The sequence below is a fragment of the Apiotrichum porosum genome, assembly GCF_003942205.1.
Source record: "Apiotrichum porosum strain DSM 27194 chromosome Unknown scaffold_6, whole genome shotgun sequence".
Lineage (NCBI taxonomy): Eukaryota > Fungi > Basidiomycota > Tremellomycetes > Trichosporonales > Trichosporonaceae > Apiotrichum > Apiotrichum porosum.
This window is the reverse complement of record NW_021167113.1, coordinates 795,816-814,976: the sequence shown is the minus strand read 5'-3', so window position 1 is coordinate 814,976 and position 19,161 is coordinate 795,816. Positions and strand designations below refer to the sequence as shown.

At 58.0% G+C, this 19,161-nt stretch overlaps 4 protein-coding genes and 1 non-coding gene across 5 annotated transcripts; 1 reads left to right on the top strand and 4 right to left on the bottom strand.

Moving 5' to 3' along the window:
• Positions 1-3,089: 3,089 nt before the first annotated feature.
• EHS24_008091 lies at positions 3,090-3,195 on the bottom strand. The gene has a single exon. It is a non-coding gene; the product is annotated as a tRNA-Ile (tRNA).
• Positions 3,196-4,287: 1,092 nt separating this feature from the next.
• Positions 4,288-5,876, bottom strand: EHS24_008090 (uncharacterized protein; the record flags this gene model as incomplete). Its single annotated transcript, XM_028623416.1, has 6 exons — positions 4,288-4,333; positions 4,386-4,438; positions 4,826-4,920; positions 5,006-5,498; positions 5,563-5,714; positions 5,804-5,876. 6 exons carry the CDS (start codon positions 5,874-5,876, stop codon positions 4,288-4,290), a joined length of 912 nt encoding a protein of 303 aa, XP_028476349.1.
• Positions 5,877-6,257: 381 nt separating this feature from the next.
• Positions 6,258-8,722, bottom strand: EHS24_008089 (uncharacterized protein; the record flags this gene model as incomplete). The annotated part of the gene is made up of 9 exons (XM_028623415.1): positions 6,258-6,530; positions 6,778-7,231; positions 7,279-7,398; positions 7,518-7,592; positions 7,698-7,853; positions 7,976-8,175; positions 8,245-8,344; positions 8,403-8,583; positions 8,641-8,722. The coding sequence occupies 9 exons, from the start codon at positions 8,720-8,722 to the stop codon at positions 6,258-6,260; spliced, it is 1,641 nt and encodes a 546-aa protein (XP_028476348.1).
• Positions 8,723-12,419: 3,697 nt separating this feature from the next.
• EHS24_008088 (uncharacterized protein) lies at positions 12,420-17,754 on the top strand (the record flags this gene model as incomplete). The annotated part of the gene is made up of 17 exons (XM_028623414.1): positions 12,420-12,701; positions 12,745-13,194; positions 13,236-13,434; positions 13,472-13,618; positions 13,658-13,679; positions 13,716-13,770; positions 13,807-13,990; positions 14,026-14,139; positions 14,178-14,525; positions 14,563-14,846; positions 14,884-16,153; positions 16,191-16,237; positions 16,277-16,332; positions 16,370-16,474; positions 16,513-17,409; positions 17,463-17,555; positions 17,598-17,754. The coding sequence occupies 17 exons, from the start codon at positions 12,420-12,422 to the stop codon at positions 17,752-17,754; spliced, it is 4,710 nt and encodes a 1,569-aa protein (XP_028476347.1).
• A 563-nt stretch (positions 17,755-18,317) lies between these two features.
• EHS24_008087 (uncharacterized protein) lies at positions 18,318-18,652 on the bottom strand (the record flags this gene model as incomplete). The annotated part of the gene is made up of 2 exons (XM_028623413.1): positions 18,318-18,357; positions 18,438-18,652. The coding sequence occupies 2 exons, from the start codon at positions 18,650-18,652 to the stop codon at positions 18,318-18,320; spliced, it is 255 nt and encodes an 84-aa protein (XP_028476346.1).
• Between the last annotated feature and the right edge of the window lie 509 nt (positions 18,653-19,161).

The window sequence follows — 19,161 nt, the reverse complement described above, 5'->3', positions numbered from 1 at the left end:
CTACCGGCGTGGCTCTGCAATGGGCGTCGGGTCCACGCCTCACCCGCGTCCAGTACGCCGCTCGTAGCCACCAGCCACGAGCCGTAGCCACAAGCCGTAACCACGGAGCCGTCGGAGCCTCCCAAAGGCGCCCGTACCCACGCGTAGTGGGGCGGCAGACTCGAAAGCAGTATGGGGCGAGTACGAGCGTAGTGTACAGCTAACTATGCCTGCAGACACCCAGGCGACTCTGTGGCACGTCAGCCTACCTACCCTCGCTACGCTCGTTCACGCTGTGGATCACCGGCACTGGCCTACGCAAAACTTACGAGAGAAAGGGAGCGGTTCTGGATAACCAAAACCATACCTAACCCGGTCCGTGTTCTTGTTGTCCGACCGTGCTGTCAGAGATGCTGGGATAGGGGAGGTAAGGTTTCCGGCCACGGTCCGTCGGGTTCTGCACACGAGTGTTTTTGTGGGTTTAATGAGGCGGCTTCGCTCTGCGTGCAGCGGCGCGGTGTGCGACATGCGGTGCTATCTGCCACCCCAGTCCACCTGTGACAGTGGGGACAGTTCCGGGAGCGATATGGACATGACTTTGCCCCTCGAGGGGTACTCCATGCATAGTACCCAGGGGATGCGGCTGTGGTCATGTACTGTTCAGTTCATACATTGCCTTGAAGCCGGCAGGTATCAGTTTCGTCTTTCCCGCCGTCACGCATCCGAGTAATGTATCATCTGGAGTGAAACATCCACCACCAGCGGACATTGTAATGGAGACACAAGGAGACATGGAGACGGACACAAGGAGACATGGAGACGGACACAAGGAGACATGGAGACAAGAGGGGTTGACGAAGTGATACATTAAACCACTCATACCTCCGCGCAAACTCTGCGGGACCATGGCATGTTGCGTCTGCAGTCCTGTTCGGCTGCAAACACTTCCCCCCTTTCCCCTTACCATGAAGCTGGTCCTACACAGACGGCGGGAACGGACCGTATGTATCGGGACCACCAGTGTCTGACTCCAGGAGCAATATCCCCATTGTCGTCTGGGGGGTACAGAAACGACGCGTTCGGCGTGGCCGTCCAAGCACATGTCGTCACAGCCGGAATACATGACAAGTACCGCACAAGGATATGACATTGCCAATGCTGGACATTGCCTGCCAGCGCCACTGCGGCAGATCATGATCGCCAGTGGCACTTCGACAGCATTGTCTCCCAACCGGGCACAAGCCTCTAACGGATCTGACCGGCATCCCATCCCTATATGCACATTCGCCTCCGCCTGCGACACTGGACAAAGAAAAGCATGATATCCAGACCACTCATTTCTCCTTGTCCTGCCGTTGACACAAGCATCGAGCCGCCCCTGATGCCTCGCATCGGATTCCAGCATGGATTCCAGCTATTGCTATCTAATGTCCCGGCCGCGTAACTCTCCATTAATGAAGATGAGACGTCGTCGGCCAGGGAGCGTTACTGTTTGCCAGTACGCCGCAGTATAGAGGTACGCGTACGACAGCAATGGCGCATTACTGACATGTGGATGCGTTACAGCACCAACCTAACACGGTTGTTCCAGTCGTCGTATAGAGTTGCACAGCTGCTCCCAAGAACGTACTGTACTGTCCGCACGCCGCATCACCACCGCCCTCTCCATCGTGCGTTATTCCTGTGCGGTAGCCGCGGCTCAGCCATGTTGCTCAGTCATGTTCGGACTCGTACTCGTACTCGCTACAGCGATCGGCACGCCCGGGTGTGCTCCCTGTGCGGCACGAGGGCGGGCCGTCAACCTTGTTCGAGCGGTGCGGAAGATTCCACCTGAGCGAGTGTATGTAGTAGTGGCGGCGTACTTGCAGGACGAGGACGCGGGAATCGAGTCACCTAGTCACTTGCGTAGACATGGACTACACGAATTGGAGGAGCCATGCTCTTTACACCTCTTGTCGCACTATGTATACGCAGTTCATAGCGGCCCAAGCCGGTCGGCTCGGGATGAAAGTACATACGCAAGTCGGCTCGACTGGGGGTACGCCTCGTCCGGATCGGCACCAGTCACGCAGAACTCGCTTCTCACTCTGTAACAATGGGCCGGATTGAACGTGCCTTGTCTATCCACATGCACATGAACAGTACGGTACTTGGTAATGTATACCATGTCCTGGGACAAGCGGCCATGCCGCAGTCAAGCCCGGCCGTCAAACGCCAGTACCGAAAGAGCACACCGTTTCGTCAGTCAGTCCATTGCGTTTTCCTTGCACCATCGGTCCGAACTCAGTGTCAAAGATGGCAGACCTTGCCCTCTGCCCCGCATACATACTACAACCACCCTCTCTCCCTTAACACGTCCCGCTATACGCCGGCGCGTGCTCAGCCTTCTTCATGTCGTTGGCCCGGTTTAATCGAAACAAATCTCCGCAAACTGCCACACCTGCGTACTCTCCCGAACCTGGCACCCAGCACCCGGCACCCGCAAGGTGCGTGACCGTCACAGCGTCGATCGCGACGTATGGACGCGTTCATGTGTCATATCCATGTCTTTTGTCCAGGCATCAGGCATAGCGTACTCTCTTCCGCCAGCCGTGGCTGTGTCCGAACTGACAACGAGCTCTAGGTCGAACGGTCGAACGGTATACTCCTCTCTCCTCTCTCTCCCCTCTTGGTCCGCTGGTGGCTGGTGGTGCCATGCTGAACGGCGAAACCGACAAGACGACCAGACTGAGACTGCTAGACGTCTCTAGCGTACTGCACCCCAGAGCAACGCTCCCCCGCGAGTCAGTGTCCATCGCATAACCGGCAAGTACCCTTTTCGCCGAGGTCGATCTCATCGGTGAGGATTGGTGGAGTCGAATCGCGAGGGACCCTTGGGGATGAGCATAAGCATAAGGGTGTCGGCGCCAGACCAACAACACAGGAGCGGTGCCACAAGAAACCCGGCAGACTCCGCGAGCCAACCTAGCCTTCTGAGATTCGAGTTTCCGGAGAATACGCCCAAAGCCGGCCGAACCTTCCTTCCATCCGTCCATCCTCCTCTTGATCATCATCTCCGCCATCGTCCCCAGCAAAAGGATAGCAACTCTTCTCATCGAAGAGACGCCTCATGACCACTGACAGGATCGAACTGCCGACCTCCGCATGGACTAGTAACCAAGGCCCAAGGGCTTCTGGGTATTAGTACGATGCTCTAACCAGCTGAGCTAAGCGGCCGAATCACGTGAGCAAGATCAGCAGTGTGGTGTTAACGTGAGGTGTATGTTTAATTGATAAAAAATATGGATAAATAGCGTGGTGGGGGTGTGAGCATGTTTTGGCTCTTCTGATGACGGGGAGGGGTCATGCGAGCCTGCTGGGTGGGCGCAGAAGCCGGAATAGCCACAGGCGAGCGCAAGCACGGGTTAATGGTCCCAAGCACAAACGTCCCGGCAGGCAGATACGTTTCCAACGTCCGACCCATCTCCGCGATTGACAATCTACCACGAGCGTACGACTACCCTCAGACCTCTTCTTGTCTGCGTGACTTAAGTATTGGAGCATCGGCACCCCCCTTGGTCCACCGCGACGCGGTGGAAACGGACTCTGGCGACGATCATCCCCGATACCGGCCCTCCGGTGACCCCGACACAGCCTTTGCTGGCGCTGACACGCTGACGAGGTGGCTACGCCTAGTATCTGCCCCGGGTGCCGACGTCGGAGTGCCCGGTGCGTCGGTAAGGGAGATACGGGACAGCCTACTGTAAAAGTAAAGGCACACGTCCCGACCGATGCCAAATATCGTCCCGCCGTGGACCCGCCCGCAAGTCCGTCCGGAGCAAGGCAACTTCCCCTCCGCAGTGGTACGAGCACGAAGGTTTCTGTGACTGCTGCGCGGAACGATTCCGACTGCACATCTAGCGGCCACACGCCTGTGGCGGGGTTGTCCGCAAATCGGGGTTGGCGGCGTACAAACCTCCGATGAGCGGCGATATCCTCGCTCGGAGGGGGCACGCATCGTCCATTTTGCAAGTCCGCCTGGCAGGTAGCGGCTTAGTGCGTCGCGTATAGATGGACGTGTACGTGTAACACACTTGTGCCATGGCATGCATGACGCTACCGCAGTGGTGGTGAAACTGCCGGTATGGGCAGTGTATCCGAGCGGTTGTGGCTGTAATTGTCTATCGACAATAGGCCCGAGAGAAGGTCGTTCTCCCAGGCCGCACGCGCGTGGTGCCTCTAAACAGTTCTATCAACAGTGTCGCCTGTAGCCGACTCCCCGCTTCTGACCAAGCTCTGTACACTCCGCCGGTGCCGACGGCGGGTCCGCTACGGAGGACTCAACTTGCCCCCGCCGTTGTCGGGCTTACTTGTCCTGCGTAGGCTCAATGAGCTTGTACAGCGCATGCTCGACGCCGAGCGCGTACGTAAACGTCATGCGCGCAGGAAGGGCCGGGCCGTCCTCGGGCGAAAGCTCGAGCTGGGACATGTTGTCAGCGACCGACGGTGATTTTCGGAACGTTTGTTATCAAGAGGGGCTTTATCGGTGTCTACCGCTATCGCGGCTGAGATGCGATTGCGGCGGGAGGTTTGCGGCGGTTTCGCACGGTAGCAAGTCGCACGGTACGTACACCACACGACAGCCTCGGCCTCGGGACGCTTCGGACATGCATGTGTAAAAACACAATCTGGCCGTGTGCAATGCGTGTTGGTGTGGGGTACGATATCTCTGAAATTGAGAAACCATGAGAAAACCACACAGGCATTGCCCCACACCCCACAGCAAAACGTGGGTGCCACAGTGGCGGTGCCAAAACCAACTAGGCGCCGAAACCTCCCCCACGGATCTCGCAATTCGTCGACTCACCCAGTTGATGACGTCTTCGAGCATGTGTGCCTGCCCCACGGCCATACCCGCCATGACCTCGTGTTTGACGTGGACGACATGGACGTGGAAGTGGTCTGTGGTGTTGTGTGGTCAGGACACGAGTTCGAAACCACCGTGGGAGAGGCGCGCCGCCGAGGCGCCGCACTTTCGACCACTCACAATAACTCGGCTGGTAGTGGATAAACAGACGCAGGTCGCCGCTCTCGACACCATACTTTTCGCCCGCGGTCTCGTACGCCTGTGCGCGAATCTTGCGGAGAAGCGGGAGGTGGGCGCGCGTGAGGTTGCGCATGCTCTTGATGCGGCCGTCGTGCGCAATCGCCGTGAGGTACAGCGCGGCGAGCGTCGTGCCGTCCCACTTGAGGTCTGGGAGGAGGACGAACCCTTGGTCGCCAGACGAACGGTGGAGGATGCGCTCGGCCTCCTTTTCGCCATTGAGGATGGCGTCGACCCACGCAGTGCGCTCGGCGGGGAACGAGGCGATGAACGGCTGGACCACCTTGGCGTAGACTTCGGGCGTCTCGCTCACGAGCTTGCGCGGCTGGGCAGTGTACTTTGCAATGTGGACGTCGGTGCATGGCCAGATGAGCTTGAGCGCGAGGTCCGGGAGCGTGTCCTCGCCGCGGGCGATGAGCGCGTGCGCGGAAAAGTACTGTGCCGGAGGTCAGCGTGGGTGTTTGGTCACGGAGCGTGTGTTGATCGACGGCGGGACGCACGGGTCGGTTGTCGAGAAACACGTTGAGCGTCTCGAGGCCGCGCTGGACTATCTCCGGCGCCGCCGCGGGGTCCAGTGCCGTGCGCTGAACGTGAATGATGGCAGGCTCGCCGTGGAGCGTGCCGAGGAGGAATGCCGAGCCAGACGCAGTGCCTATGTTGTGAGCGGGGTTCGTAGCACCAGGGACCCATGCAGCGTGCTGTATATGGATGCAGCAGGTATAAGACCCGATGCACACGCACTCTCTGACAGGACACGCTCAAACTCAAACGTCTTGAGCGTGGCGAGGTCGCAGGGCTTGAGGTCGTCGGACATGGTGGATGGTGTGGATGAGGAATTGAGGGTTGGCGAAATGTCAAGTGGCAAAGTGGAGGCGTCCGGCAACTTGTCCATGCGTCTTCAGACCCATTCCTCGTGTCGTCACCTGGTGTCACCGATGCGTCACCACGGCGCCCTGAAGCCGGCTCATACGCTTCGTGCTCGCTGTGCTCGCTGCGCTCGCCGTGCTCGTTGGTATGAATATACGATGACATCGCACTAAACATGCTATACACCTGTGCCACACACAGTACGGCGCCTACGCGCTCGCGCTCCTCCAACTTTGCCTCGTATCAATAATAGAGAGTCCATCCTCCCTCCCTGTACGTTCCAGGAGGTACGGTTGTTGTTTTTGTTGCTGCTGCCTGTCGTCTTTGCTTAGAGGCGCGACGTGGAAACACCCTCGTTCTGGTAGGGCGACCACTGGGCCTTCTTGATCTGCGCGAACAGCTCGTCGTCCGAAATGTCGCGCAGCGAGGTCACAGTGTCGACACCGGCCTTCTGCGCAGCGCGCACAACGCCCACGGCAACCTGCGCAGACACGTCGCGGATACGCGTCAGGCGCGGGTACAGCAGACCAGTAGACGCCTCGTCCGCGTCAACAGCCTCCGAAAGAGCAATCGCAGAGCCCGTAATCATCGAGTCCGTCACCTTGGACGCGCCGCAGAACAGCGCACCAAGGCCTATGCCGGGAAACACAAGGAAGTTATTCGAAATGGGCATCAGCACGCGAAACGAAGCGAAACGACGCATGGAAAGACGAGAAAATGGAGTTGAAAGGTGGAAGACACATCGGTGATTTTATTTCACCGAGTGGCACTTCGGTGATTTTATTTTCCGCGATATGTTTCCATTTTCGATTGGGAGGGATGTGCGTGGTTTTGGGATTGGTACTTACTCCTTGTCCGGGCTCACGGAGCTGGCCCTTGTAGGTGATGGGGTCATATGGCGAACCGGAGGCGAAGAGGACCTTGCCGTCGGTCCAATTCAAGGCGTCCTCGAACGAAAGCTCGCACTTGGACGTAGGGTTGGAGAGGGGGAAGATGATGGGGGCGGGGTTGAGGTCGGCCATGCGGCGGACAACGTCCTCGCCAAAGGCGCCGTAGGTGGTCGAGAGACCGACGAGGGCAGTGGGCTTGACGTACTCGACGACCTCGGCGAGGGTCTTGAACTCCTTGCCCTCAGTGTCGTTGCGGATAAAGTACTCCTTGTGGCTGGCGAGCTTGCCGGCGACAACGTCGTAACGGGTGTTGGTGATGAGGCCCTTGGTGTCAATGAGCCAGAAGCGGTTGCGGGCCTCCTCCTCGGTGAAGCCAAGCATGCGGAAGAAGGTCATCATCTCCTTGGCGACACTGTGGCATGTTAGTTGGTGTTGCAGCAGTGCCGCTTCGTTACTCACCCAACAGCAGCCGAACCACCACCCAGGAAGACAACCTTCTGGTCCTGGAGAGGCTTGCCCGAGGCCTCGGACGCGCGCCTTGCGGCAGCGACGAAACCACCAAGGATGACCGAGCCAGTACTGCGGATGTTAGCTTCAGGATATTCGTAATGTGGCCAGACCTCCACTTCCCGGACAACCCGGCGCCGAGGCACATGGGTGATCGCGCGGGGATATCACGAGGTGGCGTCAAGACTCACCCCTGGATGTCGTCGTTGAACATCCTGTACTTGTCCTGATACTTCTCAAGGAACGCAAAGGCAGCCTCCGAGTAGCTGTGTGTGTCGTCAGTGCGAGCTCTCCGTAATCACGGCGCCATAAAATCCGCGGGTCCGGATTTCGGGCCGATCATGTGTGGATAATTCGAAAACAAAACTCACAAGTCCTCGTGCTGGACAACGGTGTTGGGGAACACGTCGGCGGCGGCGGCCATGAACTCGTCCATAAATGAAGTAGCCTCCTCCAGCGAGGCGCGGGGGCGGCGGAGACCAAGATACAGGGGGTCGTCACGGATAGACTCGGTGTTGGTGCCCATGCTAAAAAAGAATGGTCAGCTCTGGAGGCGTCACGCGAGCGCGCTTTTTTCGCATTGTCCAGGCCCGCCACCAGAAAAACAACATTCCCGGGTGGCGTTTGCTGTGTGCGTGTGTACACTTACTCAAGGACAACGGGGAGACAGCCGCTGGGGTCAATGCCACCACCAGCGACGTAGAGGTTGAGCTTGCCGACGGAAATGCCCATGCCACCGATACCAAGGTCACCAAGACCAAGGATACGCGAACCATCGGTCACGACAATGATCTGGGGCTGGTGGGAGGCGGTGGCGGCGTACTCCGAAAGCACCTGACGGAGCTGAGGCTATTGTTGGTGTGAGCAGCCGACCTTGACGGGCCAGTGCGAGTCTCCTCTGCACTCTTTGGGACTCACCTTGTCGTCAATGGACAGATACAAGCCCTCGGGGCCCGAGTACACCTGGGAGTACTTCTGGCATGCCTCGCCGACGGTCGGGGTGTACACAATGGGGGCGCTGTTGTATGATGTCAGCAATGACCGTCGTGCCACACATAATCCCCAAAAATACTTACAGGTTGACGAGGTCAGCCTGGATGGCCGAGAAGAAGAGCTCGGGGTCCTCACGGCGCACGCGCGAGAGGAGGCCGTGCTTGAGAAGCGGCGTTGGCATGTTGTCGAGCTGCGACTGGAGACGCAGGAGCGACTGCTCGCGGCTCAGACGAGGGCGCGAACGCTCAATGCAGGCGCCAAGGGCTGGGGACAGGAGTCAGTTTGGTGAAGGTACCGAGTGGAGCTGGCAGCGGGACTTACGAAGAGCGAGCGAGTTGGACTTGGGGGTGAGGGGAGGAGTGGGGCCCGAAGAGCCGTTGGCGAGCTTGGACGACGTAGACATGTCTGGAGAGGTGTTAGAATGTGCGAAGGGGAGAATGGCAGTGGAGCATATGAAGAAGTTGCGGAGAGGGGGAGAGGGGCGAGTGCGAGCGATGACCTAGGGCCACAATGGGTGGGGCATAGTCACTATACGACGTACTGAACGTGAGGGTTGGGTTTGAAAGCGGGGTAGTAGCAAGGGTGGTCGAGCGAACAAGAGTGTGGCGAGACGCGAGGAGGTGGCGAGCGGCGGGAGCCCGAGTAAGAAGCATGAGGGGGGACTGGGATGGTGACGAGGTGTTGGAGCTTTATAGGGGAATGTATGCAGGAGGACGACGACACTGCTTGGGGCTGGTGACAGTACGACTGGGGAGAGGGGGAGCTGTGGGAGGGGTAACCCGACATTTGCCTTCTGGATCCACCAGTTTCCCTCTGTGGGGGGCCAGACCAGACACGGAACCGCCCACGCACCGGCGCCAGGCGCAGCAGTGGGTGTGGAGGCGCGGCTGCTTGCACACGCTTTGGGCAGCCAGCTGCATTGCAGGCATTGCGACTCGAGTCGCCCCCGCACCTCTGCTCGGGTAAGGGTGGAACAATTTGTCAGGAACGACCTCTGCAGACTGCTATCGCTCCGGTCGCTCCACGCGCAATTTCCTCCCACACATCGCACGGCTATTAGACTGACCGAGACACACAGTCAGTGGTCCCGGTCTCCCCCATTGCTAGGCATGACCGTCCATCTGTTGCCAGCAAACCCTCCCTCCATGCATGCCCAAACAGCATCTTCAACGGCCTCGTCAATGCCATAACAGACCTCCGCACTGGCACAGCCATCAGCCACGGCGATCAAGGATCAGGTAGTCGCCTGCCCGTCGCCACAAACAGACCTGGCACGATAGGGAAACGATGTCAAATCTAATGATTTTTGGCCCGACATCACCCGACTCTTCGAAAATACGAGCCCAGAGTTATCGAATGTACGCGCCATATGCACCCCATCTAGCGGTGGGCAAAGCGCGCGCGTCCACAGTTTACCAGGGATATAGCCTGTCAGCTCCCTGAACCTTGTAGACATATTGCATCGATACAGAGCTGCTGTTAAACCCTCTGCTCCAAAGCCGTGATGAACACCGTGCCGGTCACCGTCAGAGGCCATGTCGCCCTATCCCGCACTGTCCCTTGCAACTTAGACGCACGCTACAACCGAGCTTTTCGAAGAGCTGCTGCTGCGCATATCTCGCGTGCTCCCGCACACATCCGTAACGTTCCGCTGAGCGGTCGTGTGCATGCCGGTGGTTGACCCGGTAGTTCTCGGAGTGTCGCGCTGTGTGGTATCCTGCCCACTGCTCGCGCCACTCGGGCGACACCGACAGACCCTGGCTCCAGCCCAGCGCCATGGGGTCCCAGCTGACGATTTCTAATCTGCAGATTCGAATCGGTCCACCCCCATGCCCCATGGTTGTTCAATGTTTGCACATCCTACGCGCTGCCATGAGAAAATAGACCGAGTGGGGTTAGAAGCGTGGCACTGTGGCGCGTAGTAGCACACACACACAGAGATTGTCATCTGACCCATCGCGTCGTGTCGCCTTCCACTCGGCCACTCCCTCCACAATCCAAATCCTTTCGGCAGGTTAGGTGCCCCGCCCACACCCTTGCGCCCCCCGCGGGGGAAATCCTCGTAGAGTAATGCCTACGCCAAGCCTCGATGCCGGACCGGGCATACCGAGCCCTCCACCATGTCAGCATTAGCGGCCGAACAAACGTTGGCTCTAGCCACACAAAATGGATGTTTGACTCTCATCTTGATTTCTGAGTCGAAATTTCCGCGCCTCGTGAACGCCTCGGCCATTCCGACGCGTCCCGCAGGCGCATGCCTCGTCGTCTCCGCCGCCGGCAACGCGGTAATGGTGGACGAGGTACCGGAGAAGGTACGTGACTGGAAGGTCCACCTCCACTTTCTCGACTCCAGACCCGTTCAGGTCGCTCTTTAAGATACCCGAGCGACCGGTAAGGCCAGTCGCCGAGAGACCAAGAGCAATTGTACCATTCATCGCATGAAGATCCAGACAGAATAAAAGGTTCCCATGACCACGGCCACGGGCGCTCTAGCATGCCCGTCTATACACAATTCGGGGAATGATGGGCGCGGCGATGGAACACATCGCGCTGGCATGTGATTGAGTCGTCACGGCTGTTGATTTCCCGACCTACATTACTGCCGTTCGTGGGGGTGGCTGCACCTCCACACGTCACAGTTTTGTGAAATTTGGACGATCTTGACCGCAACCACACAGGTCCATTCCTCCACCCGCCTGCCGGTAACTATAACCGGTCGATTGTGATACAAAGAGAGCGGCAGTGGTCGGCACGTGAGTATCTGATCAAGCCGGTTTGTGATCTCATCGACATCATGGAACACGGGATCGCGATAGCCGGGACGCGGGCGTGCTTGTCATAGCATCTAGTCTGTGTCGACGTGACCAGACAACGCACCGCCAAGAACTCGGGGCTGACTTGAGGTTCATCGCCTTGCGCCGCCCACTCGAAACGACTGTGGCCAGGAAGCCACAGCCACAAGACAACTAGACACTCCGAGACTTCCCGTTGTTGCGGTGGCCGCTCACGTCACATGCGCAACAAGCACACTGCGGGTTCCCGGTTGAGATGAGGTGTTCGAGCCGTATATGAGTTGTCAGGGCAACTGCACGAGCGTCGTCCTGGCCGCAGCTGTGAAACTGGCTGGTGGAAGTTGGGACAACTTGGCACGCCACGATACGCGTCGACACGATGCGACCGAAGGGGAACTACGCGTTTCTGCAGGAGCGCTCGCTCAGATAAATACTCCAGGTCTGTCATGGTCCACACGTGGCCACACAGTTCACCTGTCGTGATGCAGTTACGATTCCAAGAGTGGATTAGAAGCTCCCATATTGTTTAACAATAACATTAATAATATTCTAAATATACGATAACAACAATATTATTAATAAATTCAAAACAATTGATAAACGTATCATACCATGTCTACCACCGCTATTACAATCCGTGAATGTTATTTACACGTTTTTGGAAACCTTCAAAGGCAAATCGAACTTGGCTGCATCGGGATCGTAGAGCACTTGCGGATGATCGCGCCAGGCGAATTCAGCCTCAAGCGGGCAGCCTCATATTTTCCGCAGATAAACTGGGCGGCTCACACACGTAAATAGAGGCATCCGTATACTGTGTGCGTCGGCCAAAGCGGCGTCATTCAGCTCTAGCTCCACGTCTCCACGGTCTCCACCGACGCAGGCCGCGTGTGTCCCTTTGCCTTACTGCATATCATGTTGCGCTGGCATTGCTCTCCAAGTGCGTTGATGGCCGACCCCAGCACGAATTCGGCATGGCCGTAAGATTCGATAAATGCATCGCCAACAGGTTGCAGTTTCCCTCGACTTGCAAACGATAAACTGACTGCGGTTCCGGTGTCCGCTCTGTTCGCCGTTCAGCCGTTCAGACCGCCCACTTCACCGGTCCGACGCCGCCGGCAACCAAAGATATTGCGTCGTCATTCGGCATTCCTCAAGCCCTGTACCCCCCAACCTCCACCACTTGTTTGTCCAATAGCTCCATCAACATTGCCCGCGGTTTTGTCATTGCCCTTGCAACACGGCAGAGCGGACATCAAGCATCCGGCGCGCACCGACCCATCCACGACCTGCGTTTACCTTTGCAAGATGCCGTCGTATCCCTCGTCGGAGAGCGAAGCGTCGCTGGGCCCCGCGTTGGGTGTAAACGAGCTGTCTCCAGACGCCGATCGACCAGACCACCTCCGCGCGTTTCGCCGCAATGTACGACAGAACAAGTTTGCTATTGCCCCTTGTCTGGTAGCAGCGCTGGCCACAGGTGTGGCTCACCTCACCCTCCTCCCCCTTCCACGCGCAGATGTCATTGAGAAAGACGGAGGATGGCTGCCGGCGGCACGGTGGTTGACTGACGTCGTCATACTGGCGTTGACGGTTAGTGCCCCTTGAAGGGTTGGTGGTGTACTGACACCTCTAGGTGGTGAGCGCGACATTGCTAGCTGCGACGCTCGTGCGGCGGCCCTTCCCAGCACGCCTGCGACCCGCCGATCTCGGCGGGCTCGCCAACATGGGAATCCACCGTGCGGCATGTGTGTTCATTTTCCTCGCCTCCCTCATTTCCATCATCCTCCATGCGACCCCCGGAATCGTCTACATTGTTCTCACAAAGCGGGGAACGCCTCCACTTCCTGGCACGACCGTCGTTCTGGGATACCTTCATGTGCTGGCCTTGTTTGCCTCTCTCATCACCTCTGGATGTATGCGCCGCGGCCCCAAGCTGCGCGCCAGGGAACCATCGCTCGGTACCGCGTTTGGTGTCGGATCGTTGGCTGAGGACCCCTCGGCCTCGAAGCTTCGCGATGATCTCGGACAAGAGGTCATCGACTATGGCAACTGCACCATGCTTACGTTTTTGACCTTGGGATATGTGGGTGTCTTTTGTACGATGAACTTTCCTAACCCAACCAGAGTGTCTCACTGGCGCAGAAGTCGCGCAAGGTGGACCACCTTGTCCAAGCCGACCTTCCCATGCTCGAAGAATGGGTCCGTACAGCTGGAAACGGCTATCTCGAAGAGCAAGAGCCCAAAGGCGCCGACTTTCAACCGTACACTAGCCTGGGGTTGGTCAAGGTCCTGTGGTCCGGTCGGGGATGGGCCGTCTTCCTCAGTGTGTACATGGCATTCACCTCTGCTGACCCAGCCAGCGTTTGCACTTGAGACACTGAACACTGTGTTGTCGTTTGTGGGTGTTACCGCCTTGCATGAAATCATTGCTTCCTTTGGCAAGAGCGATGACCTCAGCTACGCATATCTGATGTGCTGGGGCCTGTTCCTCGGGCAATGTGTTGAAGGTGGGTGGAATCCGCCAAAACGTACGGCTGACCCATCAGTTTTGTTATCAGCCTACCTCTGGTTCGTTAGCGATCGTCCACGCAAGCTGACATACAGGGTTCGCGAGAACTATATCCTGCACAACCCCGTGCGGATGACCTTGTCTGCAATTGTGAGCGGCCTCTGCAAACTGCGCTGACTACGACAGCTTTACGCCAAGATTCTCCGTGCCACAGACGCCAAAGCTATGGAAGCTCAGCACCTGACTTCCGCCGAGGACGCAAAGGCGAACAAGGGACGTGCCCAGGTCATGAATCTCTTGACTATCGACGTAACGACCGTGTCTTCTCTCGCCACGTACCTCTGGAACATTACCAATGGTCTTGTCCGACGTGAGCCACCAAAAGTGAACTGTTGCTGACTGCAGTGTTCATCGGCATGGTCTTCCTGTACAGCATGCTAGGTGTCAGTGCAGCAGTGGGACTCCTCTGCATTCCGCTCTTCACGCCCATGTCGGTCTGGTGTGCAAAGAAGATCTATGGTGAGGTGTGGCTGCGAAAGGTGGTTCTAACCTCGCAGAATGTGACCGATCTTGGGCACGCGAGCGAGACGCGCGTACCGGAGCCATTAAGGAGTTCCTCGCGGGCATCAAGGTTATCAAGGTTGGTCGTTGGCTACAGCATGTGCTAATTGTCCAGCTCAACGCGTTTGAAGGTTACGAAACTGAACGCATCGGCGCACTTCGCGATGTCGAGACCAGCTGGCAGCGTTGGCGCTACACCCTCGGCACGGTGTTCAATATCCTGGCCGACCAGATGCCCAATTTTGCCATCTTGGTCACATTCGTGTTCTACACCAAGGTCATGGGTCACACGCTGGAGCCTGCCACAGCCTTTGTGGCCATCACGGTGTTCCTCCGCGTTCGATGTAAGCTTCCTGGACCTTACCGAAGCTGATATTGCAGCCGGCCTCGACATGCTCCCCAACAGTATCGACATTGTGTTGAGCACCAAGATCGCTCTTGACCGTCTAAAGGGTTACCTCAACCAAGCCGAAGTCGATGTCGACAAGACAGACGTGTCGGATGGCAGGATCTTGCTTGACGACGCAACCTTTTCGTGGCCACGCGCCGACAGCCATGGCGACTCGGGCATCCCGGCCTTTCAAATGTCTCACTACAGCCTGGCGATCCCGCAGGGCAAGCTCACCCTCGTGTGCGGACCCCTTGGCTCTGGCAAGACCCTCTTCGTGAGTTAAACGAGCGACGAAGTTTGTCTGACTCCAGCTCCGCGCTCTTCTCGGTGAGGCCAAGCTCGACAGCGGCCATATCATTGCGCCCCGCTCCCAGCCCGACATGACTCCTCTTGATGCTTCGATCATCAAGTTCCAGTGGACCAATGAACTGTGGTTGGAGAACTCGGTCGCATATGCCCCGCAGATGAGCTACATCCGTCACGGCACTGTGCGCGATAACATTCTCTTTGGTCAGCCATTCTGGCAAGACCGCTACGTTGAGGTTATCCGCCAGTGCTCACTCCAGTCCGACTTTGCACTTCTTGTGGATGGCGACCTGACCGAGGTCGGCGAAAATGGCGCCAACTTGAGTGGTGGACAAAAGGCGCGCATCAACCTGGCCCGCTGTATCTACTCGCGTGCTCGGACAATCTACCTCGACGACGTGTTGTCAGCCGTCGACGCGCACACGGCCCAGTTCATCGTCGACCAGTGTTTCCGCGGCAGCCTTGTCAAGGGCCGAACCCTCGTCCTCGTCAGCCACCATGTGGACCTGTGTCTCCCCGCAGCGTCGTATGTGGTCGCTCTTGCGGATGGCCGGCTGCAACAGGCCTGTCGTGCCAAGGATGCCCAACTCGCGTCGCTGGTGGCTCTCACCTCGCCCGCCGACTCAAAGAAGGACCTGCCACCCGCCTCCCCGACGTCCGTCACCTCACCCATTGACAAGCCAGACGCCGCTCAAGTTCTCAACACCTTTGTTGAGCTGCAAGACTATGCTGTTCCCCCAGACGAGGCTGAAGCACCTCACCTGCCAGAGGATTCAGACCTAGACTCGGAACAAGACGAGGACGACAGGCGTGTCCTTTACCGAGCCGAGCACCAGGCAACTGGCCACGTTGGGACCTCGCATTACTGGATGATGATCACGGCCGCTGGCGGATGGTGGTATTGGCTCGTCTTTGCCATCATTTACTCCTCCACCAAGGGCACATCCATGCTGGTGAGCTGGGTGCTCCAATGGTGGACTGCCGACCCGGACCCCAACAGGTTGGACCACTACCTCGTCTGGTACGTGTCAGCCAACCTTCTGACCACGCTGCTCGGTGCCCTCCGCTGGGTTTGGCTGTATGGTATTGGCAACGTCGGGTGGTACTCGTCTGGTACCAAGAAGATTCACCGCCGCCTCTTTGCCACGATTGCCAACGCACCCTTGTCGTTCTTCGAGACGACGCCGGCGGGCAGACTCCTCAACGTCTTTGCCCAGGATACCAGGCGAATCGACAGCCAGTCTGCTGATGACTTTGGTCGGACCACAATGGAAAGTGAGTGCCGAGGTCGTGTCCCCGCTGACCCATCAAGTGCTTCGTCTTGTCGCGGCTGCAGCTGTGGTGGCATCTGAGGAGCCCGTGAGTTGCCAACAGCCTCCGCGTCTACTGACCACCCAGTCTATGATGCTTGTTCTCGTTGCTTTTGGCGTGCCGCTCTTCATGGTGGCTAACGGGTGGGTTTCTGAGTACTCTTCTGTTCTAACCCACCAGACTCGGCCGACTGCGTACCAACCTCCGCCGTCTTGCTGCGGTGGCCGACTCTCCGCTCATCAGCTTGTACCACGACTCGGTGGATGGTGTCGTCATGCTGCGAGCGTGAGTTGACACCCAGTATGGACTGCGACTGACCCCAGTTTTGGCATGCCCAACGTCATGACTCAGGCAATGAAGACCCTCATCAACCGCTCGCGCTCGGCAGAGACTTGGAACTGGATCTGCTACAACTGGGTGCGCGCCGTGGTGCTCACCCTCTCGAGCGTTTTCGTGACTGCCACGGGCTTTGTCCTCGTCGGGCGTGACATGACCCCGTCCAAGGCGGGTTTCATCCTGTCCTTTGCTGTCCAGATCTCAGGCACCCTCTTCAGCCTGCTCGAGCAGTTCATCCTCCTTGAGCAAACGTTCGTCAGCGCCGAGCGCATCAACTACTACATCCAAAACACCGAGCAGGAGCCGAGCGGTGGCATCGTCCCTGAACCGCAGTGGCCCGAACGCGGCGCCATTAGTGTGCGCAACCTCTGCGTACGCTACGCACCAGACCTCCCAGACGTGTTGAAGAACGTGTCATTCGACGTCGGAGCCGGTCAGCGTGTCGGCCTCGTTGGCGCCACGGGCAGCGGCAAGTCGACGCTCGCTCTCAGCCTCTTCCGCGCCATGGAGGCGCATGCCGGCCATATCGAGATTGACGGCGAGGACATTGCGTCCGTTTCCCTCCATGCTCTCCGCAGCCGCCTCAACATGGTCGCCCAAGATGGATCGTTGCCTAGTGGTACGCTCCGTAACGCCCTCGACGTCACCGGCGAGCGCGACGACCACGAGGTTTACGATGCGCTGCGTCGTGTCCACCTCCTCCCCGAAGTCGTGACTCAGGACGACGTCAAGACGAACCCCTTTGCCAACCTGGACACGTTTGTTGCGGCAGAGGGGTCTAATTTCAGTCACGGACAAAGGCAGCTTCTGTGTCTTGCCCGTGCCCTACTCAAGCGTTCTAGGATTCTTGTTATGGACGAGGCCACATCTTCAGTAGACTTTGAGTAAGTTTGAAAACGGAGTGGGGAGAGACAACGTGTGGCCTGCTGACCGACAGGATGGACGCCAAAATCACAACCACGATCCGCGAGTGCTTTGCCGACACGACCATGCTCGTCATTGCTCACCGCTTGGCAACAATCGTGGCTTAGTGAGTTGATATATATCGCCGTCTGGGTGAGCTAACCGATAGCGACCGCGTCCTTGTCATGGATCGCGGGCACGTGCTCGAAAATGACAAACCACTTACGCTCATGCAGCGCGAGGGCTCGTCCTTCCGCGCCCTCTGTATGGCGCAAGGCGAAGAAGAGTTTTCTCGCCTTCTCGTGCTCGCGAAGAAAAGCCAATAGAGGAACCACCTGGTGTGGCTCACGGTGGGAGGAGGGGACAGTTGCACGACCGAGTTGTGAACCTCTCTTGTCGCAGAGAAGGAAAATTAGGAAGAAACAGTACCGCATAGCAGTTTATCTGCTCGTACTTTATGTATGCCGTTGTCTCGTTGCACTTGACTGACGGACACCCACTCTGGCCGTCTTGCGGGTGATAGGGTGTCCTGGAATGCATCGCCGGCAGTAGGGAAGTGGCGAAAGTTAATCGGTCCGACCATAGATGACCCAAGTTGTGTGCGTGGACCCCACAGTACGCTCCTCGCCACGGGCGTTCTCAACGGACGTGCGATAATCGAGCGGGTGACTCCTGACACGAACAGGTAACCAGTTCCATCAGGGGGTAAAGTGGACACCATGGGCGAGGGGTGGCGAGGCCGAGCCTGATCCCATCGGCACTAGGGACGACCGAACTGCTCGACATGTCCTCGTGTCACACGCTACATCATCTGCGCTACTACATACTACGACTACATGACCTCTGTTATCTGTTTGCGTGTTATTTCTTGACCTTCTGACTCGGACGGCTACTTGTGGCTGGGTGAGGTGACCTGTGGTGGGTGTGGGCTGTGGGCAAGGGTCAGCTGACAGCCCACTCCGCCCGCCTCCCATGCTACTCACCACAATGTCACCAGCGAGTACACTACTTGGCACCGGGGCTCGTTCCCATCGCGCTTCCGGAACTACCAGTGCTGCTCGTACTCGTCCGACGGCCTGCCATGGCGTCCATCATGGCCGAGGGGCGGGCTTTGTTGGGGCTCGTGCCAGCCGTGTCCATCGATGGGCGGCGGCCCGGGATGACATTGACACCCTTCGCCGGGGCCTGATGCGGGATCCACTTCTTGGACTCGATGGGCTTCATGTTGTCAAGACGGTTTCGGGGATACGGGCTGAGGTGTGGTTTGGTCGGTGCAGTGAACAACTAGGGTGGGGGTGGGCGCACTCGAGCTCCCGTCAACCGACCTTTATATACGATCCTCATGTCATGAGACTCTGTCGCAGTTTCCGACGGAATTGCTGGGAAAGACACACGTCTTGTGGTGCCCGACCCCCCGAGCTGACAACGCGCGGTCAGCCGGCTGACAACCCTCATGCTCTGATGATCTGGTGATTGATTGCAGGGTTTCAGTGCCAGCCCATTCTTTGTGTCTGACCGACAGCTGGGAGCAAACTAGGCAGGAGCTAGGGGGATGCGGAGGCACTTGCCATACCAGCTGACCAACCGCGCCCACTCCAATGGGCTGGGTGGGCAGCCGATAACGGTAGGCGCGAACAGTGGAGGATGACCACACCATCACATGACGAAAACGGGTGAAGCGGAGTAACCTTGCTCCACATTCTGAATTCACCGCAGCCATTTGCCGCAGGCTT